The 16,300-nt window shown below is 42.9% G+C and overlaps 1 protein-coding gene across 3 annotated transcripts in view; it reads right to left on the bottom strand.

Moving 5' to 3' along the window:
• ZCCHC2 (zinc finger CCHC-type containing 2) overlaps positions 1 to 15,370 on the bottom strand; it is a 71,035-nt gene extending 55,665 nt beyond the window's left edge. For all 3 annotated transcript variants that reach the window (XM_075585859.1, XM_075585860.1, XM_075585858.1), the window contains exon 1: positions 14,271 to 15,370. In XM_075585859.1, coding sequence (XP_075441974.1) covers positions 14,271 to 14,996 — 726 coding nt within the window. In that variant the 5' untranslated portion in view covers positions 14,997 to 15,370. The remainder of the gene's footprint in view (positions 1 to 14,270) is intronic.
• Positions 15,371 to 16,300: the final 930 nt, after the last annotated feature.

Consider the following 16,300-nt stretch of genomic DNA (forward strand, 5'->3'; position numbering starts at 1 on the left):
TTAGTATTTTATTTGATAGTGTAAGTACCTGCAAACTGGGTGTGCCTTGGGCTTCTCTGTCGCTTGTTGCTAATGCAAGAAAAGATAAAATGGGGGTGCTTGAATAGCTACAAGGGAGCAGTATGAGATCATAGGTATTACTTAAACATGGTAGGATGAAACTCATGACTGGGCAGTTAATTTGGAGGGTTATTCCCTTTTTCGGAAGGATCGAGGAAATAGAAGAGGAGGTGGAGTATGATTATATGTTAAACCGGATCTAAAACCTATTATAAGGGATGAGGTTTATGAAGGGAATTATGAAAATGTACAGAGACCTTGTGGATAGAAATTAGCAGTGGAGGTAAAAGTATAAAGAAAATGTTTGTAGGGGTATGCTACAGATGCAGCGGCCGTTATTCGAACATATCACGCTTTGTATACCTCTGAATACCCATGTCATGGCGCGTCATTAACGGGTGTTGACTCTTGTTTTATCGAGTGCAGAAAATGGCATTTTAGTGGTCTGTTTTTTTAACACCTGCAAATTGACAGCACTGTACACATTACAATTCATTCATTTCTGCCACGGAAACGCGGAGAATTGCACCCAAAGAAATCGGGATCCATGAAATTCAAACAAATCAACCGCGTGATTGGCAGCGTGGAGTACAGCAGCGCACACGAAAAACGGCTCTGGGATATGTTCAAATAACGGCCGCTGCCTCTGTATAAACCACCAAATATCTGCGATATTGAGGAAGCTAAAATACTTTTGCAAATAGAGAAGGCATCAAAACTAGGTCATGTTTGCATAATGGGTGGTTTTAATTATCCAGACAGATTTGGCACTTAGATTAGCATTACAACAAAAGGAAATAGGTTTTTGGGGGTGCTTAAAGACATTTATATGACCCAAATTATTGAGGAACCAACCAGGAGAGGGGCAATACTGGATTTGGTAAAATCGAACAATATAGAATAGCAAATATTCAAGTCCTGGAACATTTGCGTAACAGTCTCATTTGAAATAAATCAAAACACAGATTACTTGGGTTCAACAAAGACCTTAAACTTTATAAAGGCAGATTTTAATAAACTAAGGACTAATGTACAAGTAATACATTGGGATGATGCTTTTCCAGGGAAAAATGCAGAAGATAAATGGGCAGTCTTTAAAACATTGTTAGAAAAGCAACTCATCAGTGTATACCATTGGGTAATAAGTATAAAAGAAATAAGTCAAAACTAATGTGACTAAATAAACAGGTAGGGGAGGAAATGGACAAGAAGAGACAGGCGTTTAGATTCTTTAAGTCAGAAGGGACGGAGACATCGTATCAGAATTATAAGGAATGTAACAAAAATTGCACAAGGGCAATCAAATTAGCACAAAATGGATAATGAAAAAAAGGATTGCAATAGAAAGTAAGATCAACCCTAAAAAGTTCTTTAAGTACCTTAATAACAAAAAATGAGAAAAGAAAATATAGGACCCTTTCCGTGTGAGATGGGCAGGCAGATTATTGGAGATAAGGAAAAAGCAGAGGTATTAAACAAATTAGTTGCCTCTGTGTTTACCAGAGAAGAATCAAGTTCAATAGTAGTGCCGCAGGAGGAAGCCACAACCTCCATATTAATGAACAATTGGTTAACAGAGGAATAAGTTCCTAGGCAGCTTGAAAAAATTAAAGTAAATAAGGCACCTGGCCCTGATGGTATACATCCAAGAGTTCAAGGAGTTAAGTTCAGTAATAGCCAAACCCTTACATTTAATATTCAAGGAGTCCATTTCCACAGGCTCAGTACCACAAGATTGGCGTAAAGCAGATGTGGTGCCTATATTTAAAAAGGGAGCTAGATCACAACCGAGAAATTACAGACCTGTAAGCCTGACTTCAATAGTGGGGAAACTACTTGAAGGTTTAATACGGGATACTATTCAGGAATACTTAATAGAAACAAAATTAGTAATAGTCAGCATAGATCATGCCAAACTAACCATATTTGTTTCATTGAGGCGGTAAGTAGGAATTTAGACCTGGGTAATGCACTTGATGTGGTCTACTTAGATTTCCCAAAGGCTTTTGATACGGCTCTACACAAGAGGTTAGTGTGCAAAATAAAGCAAATTGCACTCAGTAATAATATATGCACCTGGATTGAAAACTGGTTGAAGGACAGACAAGATGGTTGTCAAATTAAACTTTTTCAGGTTGGGCTAAAGTCGTGAGTGGAATACCTCAGGGATCGGTACTGGGACCACTGCTTTTTAACTTGTTTATTAATGACCTTGAGATCAAAGTCTCCATCTTTTCTGATGATACTAAATTGTGTACAGTAGTAGAATCAGAGCAGGATGTAATTTCTCTCCAGAAGGACTTGGAGAGACTGGAAACTTGGGCAGGTAAATGGCAGATGAGGTTTAATACAGATAAACGTAAGGTTATGCATTTGGGATATAAGAATAAAAAGGCGACTTACAAATTAAATGGGAATATATTGGGGGAATCCTTGATGGAGAAGGATTTAGGAGTGTTTGTAGACAGCAGGCGTAGCAATAGTGCCCAAAGTCATGCAGTAGCTGCAAAGGCAAACAAGATGTTATCTTGCATTAAACAGGCAATGGATGGAAGGAAAGTAAACATAATTATGCCCCTTTACAAAGCATTAGTACGACCAAAATACATTATAGAACTAGAGAGAGTGCAGAGAAGGGACACCAAATTTATAAAGGGGGTGGACAAACTAATTTGTGAGAGGCTAGCTAAATTACATTTATTTACATTAGAAAAGAGGCATCTAAGAGGGGATATGATAACTATATACAAATATATTCGGGGCAGTACAGGGAGCTTTCAAAAGAACTATTCGTCCCAAGGGCAGTACAAAGGACTCAGGGGCATCCCTTAAGGTTGTAGGAAATGAGATTTCACCAGCAACAAAGGAAAGGGTTCTTTACAGTAAGGGCAGTTAAATGTGGAATTCATTACCCATGGAGTGTGATGGCAGATACAACAGATTTGTTCAAAAAAAGGTTGGACATCTTTTTAGAAAGGAAAGGTATACAGGAATATACCCTTTATGTAAACATTTGAAGGATGTTGATCAAGGGAATAATCTGATTGCCAATTCCTGGAGTTGGGAAAAATAAATTCCTTCCTCTTATGAGATATTATTGGATGATATGACACTGGGTTTTTTTTGTTTGCCTTCCTCTGGATCAATAAGGAAGTATAGATATAGGATAAAGTATCTGTTGTCTAAATTTAGCATAGGTTGAACTTGATGGACGTATGTCTTTTTCAACCTCATCTACTATAACAATAACTATTATACACAAAAACACCCGTGGCGCAAAAACAAGTGTTATACATACCTGAAAACTGCCTACACAAAATCCGACTGTCTCCCCACTTGCTACTGCAAAGCGGGAGACAGTTGGAGCGTTTTCAAAATTTGTTTTCAGGTTGCGACTGCCGCATCACGACGCGGCCGTTCAATAAAAAAAATAGCCTACAGGCGCGCGCACAGTAGCTTGTACATGTCGCTCTGCAATGTCGCTATTGTGATATCACAGATGTGCACGCGCGCCCTGCAGTTCGGCTGTATAAATCGTAGCCTAATGCTCACAATGTAAAGACATTGCAAAACTACAGTGCGGCTGTACAGAACCAATCTATATCCATTTACACCTACTTTGCAATTAAGAATCAAATACTTTAGGTGCATAAGCCTACTTTTTCAAGAATAATGTAAATACATGTCCATAAGTTCCAGTGTCTGGTAAAATAAGAGGTTTTATGCAAGGCAGGAAAACATCTAGATTATACATACCTGTGTTTATAAAGAGAAGTGTTCATAAAAAGTTCAGTAGGTTCAACCTTTTTTATACCGGAACAGATTTTAAAATACAGAAGACACTTTTCTTTAATGCCATAGCCATTTTATGTAAGCTATGGTAAATAGTTCTACAGGTTTTGTACTGTAAACTCAAATACTAAGTCATCGCGTTCGGATTCCAGACCTGACCACGGGAGCACCGATATTGTGCAGCCCCTAAACACTGAGCAACAAACCATGATGTACAGTGCATGTCATAAGGGCCCCTGGAGTGGAACTATTCATTAGGTACAAAAGGCACGGTCACCCATGCAAAACGCGCAAGAGTGAGTTTTTGTTGCCTTATGTGCCATTAAAAGCATTTGCATTTATCCGAGTAGTCCCGGTCTGCTATCTTTACCACAAGGCAGTTGCACCGCCTCACCTTTTTGTATCCTGTTACCCATCCCGGTTGGAGCACACCGACGCTACCTGACAATCCCACGGAGCAAACAGCAAGTCATTTTTTCTTGTTGATTAACATTGGCTTCTCATAAAAAAGACTTAACTCTGCCTAGAGGCTATTGGGTTAGCCAGACCACTGTGATACCATTATGACTACGAGGGACATTATGCTCTATCAGCTATTGCGATTAAAGATATTCATTCTACAAATGAACTTTCCTATACCGGATTCCACTGAGTAGCGCCGCCAGGAGGCGTGGGGCTCCCCTGCTTTTCTATTCATTAGGTATACTATAAGTCATTAGGACACTGAAGGGGATATGGTGTTTACAGATCTTCCTATAAAAAAGGATAAGTACAATGTTTTCGGCTTGCTCTGTGGAAACAAACTAAACAGCACCAACATATGCAAACCTATCATACTGCATGCAGTACAAGTTATAGAGTATAACTACCCAGCTCAAACCCTACAAAAAAAATAAAAAACACAATGTAGAAAATTAAACCCATTACAAAAACAGACAATGCCTGCTGACCACTACAAATTCCATGTACATAGTTACTGTGGGAAGGACAATGCTGCTGGTTATAGGAGCAGGTTAGTTACATGCCAGTAGGTTCAGACTGTTAAAAAAAAATAAAAAAAACAGAGTGGTAGTGTTGAACTGACTTTACAGTTTCTCTACTGAAATGATAGAGATCTCAAATTAGAGTTTTCCCCAAGAGGCAAGGAAAACACACGAGGGAGAGTGAGAGCCTTTACTAACCCCCCTTGTTTGCAATACTGCAAAGCAATATACAGCAGGCCCAAACGGAGTTAGATTTCATCAGTTTTAAAAAATAAAAAAAAGTCCAATAGGAGCAGTGTGGGGCTGCGAGTTCCAAACTCTGCTATGTCACAGGAGGATTCCCTGTTCCTGGAGGCAGCTGGAATGCAGGAGGATTCTGGTAGGGCCCATGCCGACAGGCTGCCTGTGAGGAGGATCGGCTGCAGACGTCCCAGCACGCCCCTTTACTGCCACACAGGCCTGCAGCACGCAATGCTTGCTTCCCTGAGCAAACCTTAGCACCACCTCCAGCGAGCCGAAAAGCAACATTCACACTTATGGTTCTTTTAAAGGTGTCAGGTTTAACCCTCTCCATGGCCTGATGGACAAGAAATGTACTATGTAACAAAATCTTCCCAGGGAAGGTTAGAGAAAGTTGTTTCAACCCAACTGGAAACCAGTCCCTCTACCATGATGTTTATGACCCATTCCAGTCAATATTCAGAAGACGACATAGTACTGAAACAGTTCTGATACAGTTCCGATTCGTATGCTTAGTGATCTTCTGGTTGCGAAAGACAGAGGGGACTGTTCGATCTCAGTACTCCTTGACCTCTTTGCAGCATTTGATACCGTGGACCACTAGATCTTAAAAGGAGCGCCTGAAAGATTTCTGTGGACTGGGTGGCACAGTTCTCAGCTTGTTCAGACCTTCTCTCACTGGCAGGTTAGAGAGACAGCATGTTCAGGTGTATACTCCTCTGCACCAATGCCCCAGTCAGGTGGAGTGCAACAGGGTTCTATCATGTATCGTTTGCAGTGTAGATGCGGCCACTGGGTAACAATCAGACGGCATGGCCTGGGTTATCACTGCTATGCAGATTACTTAAGTCTACCTGTACTTTGCACCAGGTACTAAGGACCCATTATCAGTTTTCAATAGATGTTTATCTGAGCTCCTAGAGTAGATGAGTGCCAGTTAGTTGAGGTTGAATTCTGATAAGACAGAAATGCTTGTGGTGGATGCTGTCAGAAGACAAGACGACTTAGATAGGTCAACACACTGGCCTTCAGCTTTGGTATTACCAGCTGCTAAACTATGTCCGTCTGCAGAATCTTGGTGTTGTTCTTGCCTGTGACTTTACCCTTAAACATCAGGTGTCAGCCATGATCAAATCTTCATTCTTCCACCTAAAACACAGCCAGGATTAAACACTTTATTCCCCCCCCCCTACCCAAGAATATGTGACTACGCTTGCCCATGCCTTTGTGTTCACGTGCCTGAAATACTGCAACGCACTCTGCCTGGGACTTTCAGAAACAGAGCTGCACCGCCTGCAGAATGCTGCGGCCAGGTTAACTAACCAGACCCGTTCTTGCCACGACACCTGCTTTCCGTTCTCTGCACTGGCTGCCTGTAAACTGGAAACATTTATTTCAAGATTGAATGTCAGAAAGCCAAAGCATTATATGACCAGGATCCCAGCTATCTGAAAGAGCTTCTAGTTCCCTACACTCCCACTCGCTCACTTCGATCTGCAGATGAAGGACTCCTAACAGTTCCCAGAATCCCCTTGACTTCCTTTGGGACCCGAGCTTTTAGCCACACTGCTCCCACTCCCTGGAACAGTCTGTTTCGTACCGTTTGAGAGGCCCCCACTCTGGAAACTATAAAAACAGGTTCAGGACCTACCTGTTTACCCAGGCATTTAATTCATCAACCACAACCTGTCCGGCATTTAATAGCTACAGTACCGTCCCATCATGTATTTTATCTTTCCTTGTGTTTGGTCTCTTCCATAACCTTACATGTATTTTTTTCCTTTTTATAACTGCAAAGTATTGAGTCCCATTCAGTGAAAAGCACTATATAAATAAAGTTATCATCTGCAAGGCCACTATGGCAGAAAACGTGTTACCCCCTTATGCCCTAAAATAAATAAATAAACCCAAAAACAGATTTTGGCTAACCTAGTGGAGCCGGTTTGCCTGCTTCCTGACGTGGTCGGGGTGATGTGGTGTAAGAGGGGAAGACTTGGCGACAGAACCAAGGCGTGGAAATCCATTGGCAAAGTGGACAAGTAACGTGGTGCCATCAGCGTGAAGGTCCCCATCACCACCGTGAGTCAGGAGCAGTTGACAGAGGTGACGGTGAATTTATTTTCCAGCACAAAGCACAGATACCAGCTACCAGCTGCCCTTTCCTACATTGGATTTAAGCAATAAGGTACTTAACTGGTGTCCTCCAACATAGAGACACTAAGAAGACATATGAACAATTTTTTTGTAATTTTTCAAGATCTGTCACATTGTCAGTTCATTTCTAACACTTTTTTTATTACAATGTTTCTTTTTAGTTACATGGGAGACAGTGTCTAGTTCTGTTTCCTAGTACTTTAATTCACTACCGGCATTCTCTATCCTCTTGTCTAATAGGTTTCATTCCCCTTGAGACTCATGTTTTTGCGCTAAATGCTTTTTTACACACTATCTATACACACACTATATTATATTAATCTATATACAAATCATGTGTTATATGCCTACACACCTTGCATCTTTGCACCTCTCCATTTTTTTTAATATTATAAATTGTAGAGTTCTAAATGTTTTACCATTTGTACTCACTAGGAATGCCTCTAATAACACTGTTCCTTTTGCATGTGTGTATATGTACACACACACACACACACACACACACACACACACACACACACACACACGGTACAATACACAGAATAGAGACATGCAGTTCAGTTTTAGTTAGTTTGCCCCACTCCCAGTTGTAAGACAGCCACCATTGTGAACTCCTTTCCTTTATGAGCTTCTTGCACCAGAGTATCATGGGAACTGTATAGCAGAGACAAAATATTGTTTTTTTCTTGTTCAGTTGTAGCTGAAGGAACTGTTGGTGTGCGTGCACGCGCCTGATCGCATTTTCATCTCTATCAATTACTTTTAGTGCTGTGACAATTTTGAGCCAGCAGGTGCGCGCGTGATCATGCACGCGCCTAATCGTGACGCTTTTTTGTCTCCATGGAGTTTTAGTCCTATGAGAATTAGGTAGGTGCTAGCAAATAAGTTTCACGTCAAAAACCCCCATATACGATCACGTTTTGCTGCTTTAAAACAATTTGCACTGTGAGCAATAAAAAGTAGGGATAAATGAATGAGGGTAGCAGAGGAACCAGCCAGTTCTGAGCTAAGCAGATCATTCTGCTCATTTCATAACTATAGAATCATACATACATTTTAGGAATGCTGAAATGTTAATATTGATTTACGTCAGTGTTTCCATCAACTCAAATTACAATTTTGTTGAGTGACAAAGCTGATACAACAATAAATACAGAGTGATTTCTGGGCACAAGGGCTGACACTGACTCAACTCTAAATGCGTTTGCTTCAACGGAGCTCTCCTAGATATACAACCAAGCACAAAAAGATAGCACTCAATGGGGCCAAGATAAGATAAATAGTGCAACAAGGAGGAACCCCATTTCATCCATACAATCAGCAAACACAACATTATGTCCCCAGGACTCACAAATGACCAATGAAAAATGGAATAAGCCAAACTGATTTAAATCAGCAATAAGAACACAAACCCCAAAGGGGTGTAAGTAACACAAAAGTGCTGTATATGTGACAAGGAGGGAGCGGGAGAAACCAAGGAAGGGTACGTAACATAAAACAGAGGGAGGGAAAATGCGGCAGGGGTGAAAGTGTGCCAATACAGAAGGGGGGCAATGTTTCGGGGTGAAACGCCTTCAAGCCCGTTAAAAAAAAAAAAAAAAAAAAAAAAAAGGGGGTCCAATGGCACTTCCCTATGAGACACTTAAATAAAATTTCCCTATGAAAGAGTAAACAACGAATAAATGAATAACACTCCAAACGGAGGGCGGTGTGCTAATACCGGGGGAGGGGGGGTGGGGCAACATTTCAGGGCCCCTTCAGGCCCGTTCCCAAAAGGCAAAAAAAAAGTGTCCGTTGGTACTTCCCTATGACCCTGTTAAAGAAAAAAAAGAAAAGAAATTCTCCCTATGAAAGAGTGAACAACCAGATGTAAACAATGAATAAACGAATAACACTCCAAATGTGGAGTGTGCAATAAATCAGTACAGCACCTATAGTAGTGTTATACGGGATGTTGGGCTCCTGAATCAAGTTCAATGAGGGCCAGTCTAGGCAATATGTTGAGCTCTAATATCCCAAAATGTCAAGTTTAAAAAAAAAAAAAAAAGAAGAAGAAAAGCTGCATGTATTTTCTCATATTACAGAACTGATTTAATAAAATAAAAAAACTACATGTAGGATATTGCTTGGTCTGCAGCCTTAGCAAGGAGATGTGGAGGGGGGGGGGGGGGGGAAGTAGTGACAACTGCACAAACCACAACAAGTATTTTTTTTTTTAAGCGACTAACTCCCATTTGCTATGCAAATACTGCAGCCATGGCTAGATATATATATATATATATATATCTTGATTTACTAAGACACTTACGTATTCTAAAGGACACGTCATATCAAAATGGCTAAATATGTATATAAGTGTGTTTCAACCAGGGTTCCTAGGAAGTTTTGGGTTCCCTGAGTATCCCTAAAGGGCTACCTGCAATTTCAGGTCATTTGAAAATGGCACCAAATACAGAAGAATTTACAATGCATCTGATCTCAAAACACTATTAGAGAGGGTTCGGGTTCCTTACAATACATCTGATCTCAGATGCTCTGTTAGAGAGAGTTGGGGTTTCGCACAATTTCACAATATAATTATAGGGTTCCTTAATCCAAAAAAATAAAAATAAAAAAAAATAAAAAGTTGAAGACTACTGGTGTAGACCTAGTACTGCTTTCATAGTCACTGAAATGTGGCAAAATTACACGACTGACAGCCACAATCTATTTTAGCAGCAATCTACATGCCTTTTAGACTGGCTGACATCTGTCACACCGTCCAATAGAACTAAAATGTAAACCTGGATGTTTCAGCACTCAAAGGCAGCTTAAACAGACACTGAGGATTAAGGCTCTCAACATGGGTGAATGTTTGGATGTGGAAAGAGAGCACAGAGGAACAATTGAGAAAAGTACAGTCCTAATAATAATAATAATAATTTGTCAGAATATTAGTCAATTAAAAATGTGAGCACTACATACAGTATGTCAAAAATGATACATACAGTGCGAGTTTGACATACTAAAGAAAAGGAGTCTTCTGAAAGCACTGCGAAGAATGCCAAAAATCAATAAAGATTTCTAAACCATTCCCAATAGTACACCCACCTTTACAAATATCCAAGTCAATATATGGGCAAAACTGGTCACACAGAGCCCAGTTGAGAGTTGTAAATTATTAACATGTTTTATCAGGGTGTTTTAAACTGGTAGCGAGCACTAAATTCTCACACCAAGCCACTTTCAATCTAAAACGGCCATCAATGGGAATTATCCCCAACCAAATTACTGTTGGAGGGGCTGCTTGCCAGCAAATACTTCTGCCCACAAGACAGTGACTGAAAAATAAAAAAGGTGGTATTTGAATGGAACAAGTTTATTTTTTAGTTACATTTGTTTTAGTGGCTGTGTTATTCCGGCTGCAATTGTGAAAAAATGAGCTTGTATAAATGGCAAATCTCTCTTTTTGGTGTGACTGTGCCAGCGATGCTCTCTCTGACCAAGCAGTACAGATCTGTCCAATACTTGACCTCAGGAGAAAGCATTGCATTTGAAGTTCTGTCTTTAAAATATATTCTGTAGGGAATCAAACTTGGACGAGACTTTAGAGGACGAGGAAGGGATTGAGATTCTTAATGCAGCGGCCAAAAGTTCCATATGCACGACATTGAAGGAGAATTCATATAATAAAATGTATTGAGGTGGTACCTCACTCCAGTAAAATTGTCTAAAATTTGTCCCGGGTTACTTCCCCTTGTGTCCTAGGCAATGTGGAGAGCCGGCGGACTTGTTGCACATGCTGTGGTCCTGTCCTCAAATAGCCCCTTTATGGGATCAAATCAGGATTGGGCTACAGAGGATTTTGGACCTCGAAATTCAATTGGACCCCTGGCTGTTCTTGATAAACAGGCAAGCGCAAGAGCGGAAAATAAATGAGTTGCTCATATTGCAACAGCTACGCTGTGCGAGATCGCAACATTGTGGAACCAAAACACAATTCCATTTATTGAAAAAATTCGGAACAGAATTTGGTGTCTGCCAGATGGAAAAGTTTGACAAGTTTAGTTAACGATTCTGGCCCAAATTTCCAAAAAGGTCTGGCTGCCATGGTTGACCCAGACGGACATCCAAGGGTTGTGCAATGCCACCGTTTGGCTCTGATAGGATTACGTGCATTCTCCTTTGATTGAAGGCAATGGGTAAGGGAATAGGGTGGAATGTCTATTCTAAACATCACGCGGTGACAGATAATGGGTTATCACGCAGGGATAGGCATAGGTTTTCAAAGTGGAGGAAACGTCAAAGGAACCGCTGGATAGAAAATCGACGCGACACAGAGTCCTTTAGGGGACCAGGAACAAAAATTCAGCAGCTCACCGCCCCTCCTCTCCCACCTACCCGTGGTAACATTGTGTGTGTTTTTGTGTCATGAATCTGGCACTTATTTAAGAGAGCTCAGGTGACAAAATGTACGATTGTCTGTTATGCCTTATGGAACAATTCAATTACATTTCAAGTTAAAATATATATATATATATATATATATATATATATATATATATATATATATATATATATATATATATATATATATATATATATATATATATATATATATATTTTGTTAGTCCAAATCAAGTATGACCTGAACACGTATGTCTTCAATGACAATGGTTCCACGTGTTAAGAGACCTGTGAAGTTTCAAAAGCTCTGTACATTATAATTTAAATAGACAAACTATCACACTTCAGTTTATTGCCACTTATTTAGAAAAGCAGCCCACACGGATTGCCTTTTTTGGGAGATTTTACGTTAAGATGTTCTTGCCATTTCAAACTATTTTTACTTTTAAAATCTGATGTGTCGTTCAGAAAATACACGTTTATTAAATGCCAAGAAGGTTAAAATGGAGCTCTGCCCAGGTAACCCCAGAAGATTAAGACATTACGCATATCATTATGGTTTACGTTTTATGTATTTTATTCTAACACCGTTCCCCCCAGAATATATTGCCATCATAAATAAAAAGATAATGAGGAAGAGAAGGAGAAAGGTGTCAGTGAACTCTTAGGATAGTAAGTATGGCACGCCAGTAATGTATGGGAATGACAAATCGCCAGCTATTGGGGTTGGAAATTAATGTGACCCCACTGAGTCTGGGGGAGAATGTGACTACTGAAGTTCGCACTGACAAATGGAGGATGAGCGAGCATATGCCATCAAATGAGTGATAAGCGAGGCCCTACTGAAGGATATTAGGTTAGAGGCCATTGAGGACACTGCACTAAGGTCTATGGGGGCTCTGCAGATTATCTACTGGACAGCCCTTCTTAGGCAGATTATAGTGCGCACCACGTGCGAACAATATACAGTAGCTCTATCGGGCCGGCCACAGTGCACGCGACCGAAGAGAGACTGCGCGGCAGAATTTTGAGCTGACAATTTTGTTTTTTCGAGCGACAGCCGCATCACATGAGTGGTTTAGTCAATGAGGGCAAACCAGCCTGGTGACGTCACCTAGAGTGTAGGGGTAACAGGCACGACTTCATGCGCTCCTGCACTATAAAACGAAGCCTTAGGCCTTGTCCAGGGTGCAACTAGCGTGCTGGCGCTCGAGCGTTGTGACGTCAGACGGTCAGATTGCCAGGGCAATTCCTGACAGCTAGTTGCGTGCGTGGAGGGCGTGGCCATGATGTCACAGAGCTGGTTCGTCTTCATTGGGCGACCGCTCACGTGACAGCGAGCGGCAGAATCAAATTTATCTCTGCAAGCAGCTGAGCGCACACGGGCATGTGTGCGGGACAGACTCATTGCGATCATGAGCTTGATCGCGTGTCGCATGAGCGCTCTGCTTCACCCTGGACGCGGCCCTAGAGATGTGCAAAACTTTCACTCAAGGTCACGAACCTAGCAAAATGTATAATTTCAGGCGCAAACAAAATGTGGCCAACATTAAGTCAATGTGCATGGCAATTTCACTTAATATGCTACATTTTCTAGAATTGCTTCATGCCAAGTCTTTAAATAGGGGGCATACAACATATTTCAGTCAGTCCGATAATATTTTTTAGCAAAAAGCTTGAATAATCCAACATTTATTTTGGACAGCCTTGGCGCAATGTTTCGCAAGGAATCGAAAGGAATCGAAAGGGGAAAATGCAAAAATAAATAAAATTTGGGACTGCATTTTGGATAGTTTCAAAAACATCTCTAACCCTTAAATTGGACATTTTAGAACAAACCTCGTCTTAATTTCATCATGATACTTTTTATGACGAAATTAGGGGGTTGTGCAGGAGTGAACTAACCAAATAACGTTGGAATAGGATATTCAGCGCTCGTGCTGCAGATGTAATGGTTGGAATAATCCCTGTGCTGCACGTGCATGGAGCGTCTCCCCTGAGGCTCCCACTTCAGAGGTGATCCCCCCTCAAGAGGGGGGAGGGCACCCTGAGAAGAAAATTAAAGAAAATAGCACAGAAGCGCACAAGGGATGGGGTTAATAACAGTATTTTAATAAAACAAACACATAAATAGAGGGGTTGGATCCTCTCAGTCATTTATGTGTTTGTTTTATTAAAATACTGTTATTAACCCCATCCCTTGTGCGCTTCTGTGCTATTTTCTTTCATAACCAAATAACGTTATCAAATGCCACATCTTGGCTAGTGCTTTTTGTTTTTTTGTCATCGTATCTAAAAAAAATGCCATATCCGAGTAGTTTTTTTTTAATACAAGGCATTTGACTGCGTTTCCCAAGCTGAAGGCAGCCACAAGCACAACACATAGCATGACACTATTAACGTGATAATAATGGAATTAATTCCAGTGCATTCATTCTTAGCCCTATGTCAAACTAGTTAAGACTTTCCAATCAAATAAATGGATGAGAGGACAATGACAGATCTGACACCCGCCGGGGTCCTGTAACAAGCTGCTGGCCCCTAGAGTGGGTGTGTAACCCCCCACCCATCCCCCAGTGATGGCTGAGCCTGTGATTAGTTTAATGACCCCCCCCCCCCTTGCTGGCTGGAAGTAATAGAGCCCATCCCCGTTACCTCGGGCCGGCTCCTCCTGCACACGGCTTCCCGCAGCTGCTCCAGCCTCTCCCGCAGGGTGACCCGCTGGTGGAAGGAGAAGGCCGGGTGTAGCGAGGCCATGGTGAAAAGCAGCAGCAGCTCCTCCCGGGCAGCGGCGGCCGCCACCTCTCCGGGCTCCCCGTCCTCCCCATCCTCCTCCCCCGCCTCCTCCCAGCCCCCCAGCAGCCTCTCGGTCCCAGGCAGCAGCAGCAGGCGGAAGAGGCGGCTGGCGACCTCCCGGTTCTCCGAGCTAAGCAGCGCCAGGTAGACGATGAGCCTGGACCGGGAGGCCGGCTTGCACAGGTCCCCCAGCAGCTGCTGCAGGCCGGCCGCCGGCTCCCCGCCCAGCCCGTTGGCCCTGGCCTCGCAGTCCCGCAGGTAGTGGCAGTCCTTCCGGGCCAGGTCCTCCAGGCACGAGCCCAGGAAGCGCAGCTCCAGCGGGTTGCAGAGGTCCAGCAGCCCGCAGGCGAACTCCAGCCGGTGAGCGGGGCCCAGGGACTGCACGAACCACTCGTACACCGACTCCCGCCGCAGGGACCCGGAGCCGCACCGCCCGCCGCCGCCGCCGAGAGCAGCCGGGGGGTAAACGCAAGGGGCGCAGGGGCGATCGCACATGCCGACGGCAGCCGGTCCCTCTTCCTCCTCGTCCTCTTCATCCGATGCCTTGTGTTTGCTTTTCTTCAGGGGCAGCTTCATCTTCAGCATTATCGGCTGTTACGCACGGGGCAGCATCCAAGAAGCAGCGGCCGCTACCCACGGGGTAATAATAGCTGCACAGATCGGTTTCCACGCACAGGACGGCGCCTGAGCTTCCCTGGCAGTGTGCAAGAGGAGGAGGAGGAGGAGTGTCAGCGGCAGCTTCCCATGCTCCCCCCTCCTGTGTAGTGTCTCCAGATGCTGTGCAGGGAATGTGTTGTATAAGGGGATGCGTGCGCTGCTGCAGATGCCTAGAGAAGGCACAGCTCGCGCTGGGCGTGTGAGAGGGGAGCGCGCACGAGGACCAGGGGGCCGAGTTCCAGAACGCTCCTTCTGCTCTCTCGCCGAGCTCTACGGCAGCGCTGTTGTGACGTATCGCCATTGTGGCGTCAGCAAAAGCCTGCCTGGGAAGCCCTGCTGTGACTGGCTGCCCCGGTGTTCTCCGCCAATAAGGGAGGCGCGAGTCAACGTTCCCGCCCTGGCCTGTCACAGTGCTAGGTGCCCTGCTAGTGGCGGCGCAGCGCACTTCACATTGAGCCACACAGTTATTACAAACAGTACAGTACATCTAAAACTCTCCCTCCCTGACAGTGGAACTGCTTGATATGTAGTCAAAAATATGAATAATCCCTCTACTTCCTGATAAAAGTCTCTTTTACCATTTAAAATAAATGTTATTTATATTTTTATTTAATACCTACGACTATTACCTAATTGGGATTACATAATAGAGCCCTACTCTTCAGAGTGCTGACTTAATCATTATCCTTTATGAAAACCTTAGTGAATTGTAGTTGCCAGCTGCATGTGCTTTAAATGGGTACAGATGTAGCAAGACTTACTGTTCCCATGACATGCGCAAAATCAAGTGTAATTCCACAGTATTTCTTTGCATGTTGCGACCCCGTGATTGCGGCTGTGCCATGTGCCAAATGGTGTTTTGCGCTGCCCTAGTACTTTACAGTAACGATTGGCGATGCTAGTGTGTCTTTAAGCTAAATTCAATGTACGGTATTCCGAGGCTATTGCTACAGTAATGCACGTGTTGTACTGTTCCATGTAATGTAACCCACCCCTTATCCCTTACACTCTTTTCAATGCTAGGAAACATCAGATAACAGTCTTTATACACGATGACATATTTATTAAAGTAAATAGAGAAACATATATTGTACTGTACATTAGTGATGTACCGAGTACCCGGAAATTACCCGATACCCGGCGCTTTTTCAGCTACCCGGAAATTACCCGGTCTCGGCAGCAGGGGGCTGGGCCTGGCACCGGGTAATTTTAGGGCAGCTGAAAATAGTTCA

Source organism: Ascaphus truei, chromosome 2, assembly GCF_040206685.1.
Source record: "Ascaphus truei isolate aAscTru1 chromosome 2, aAscTru1.hap1, whole genome shotgun sequence".
NCBI lineage: Eukaryota > Metazoa > Chordata > Amphibia > Anura > Ascaphidae > Ascaphus > Ascaphus truei.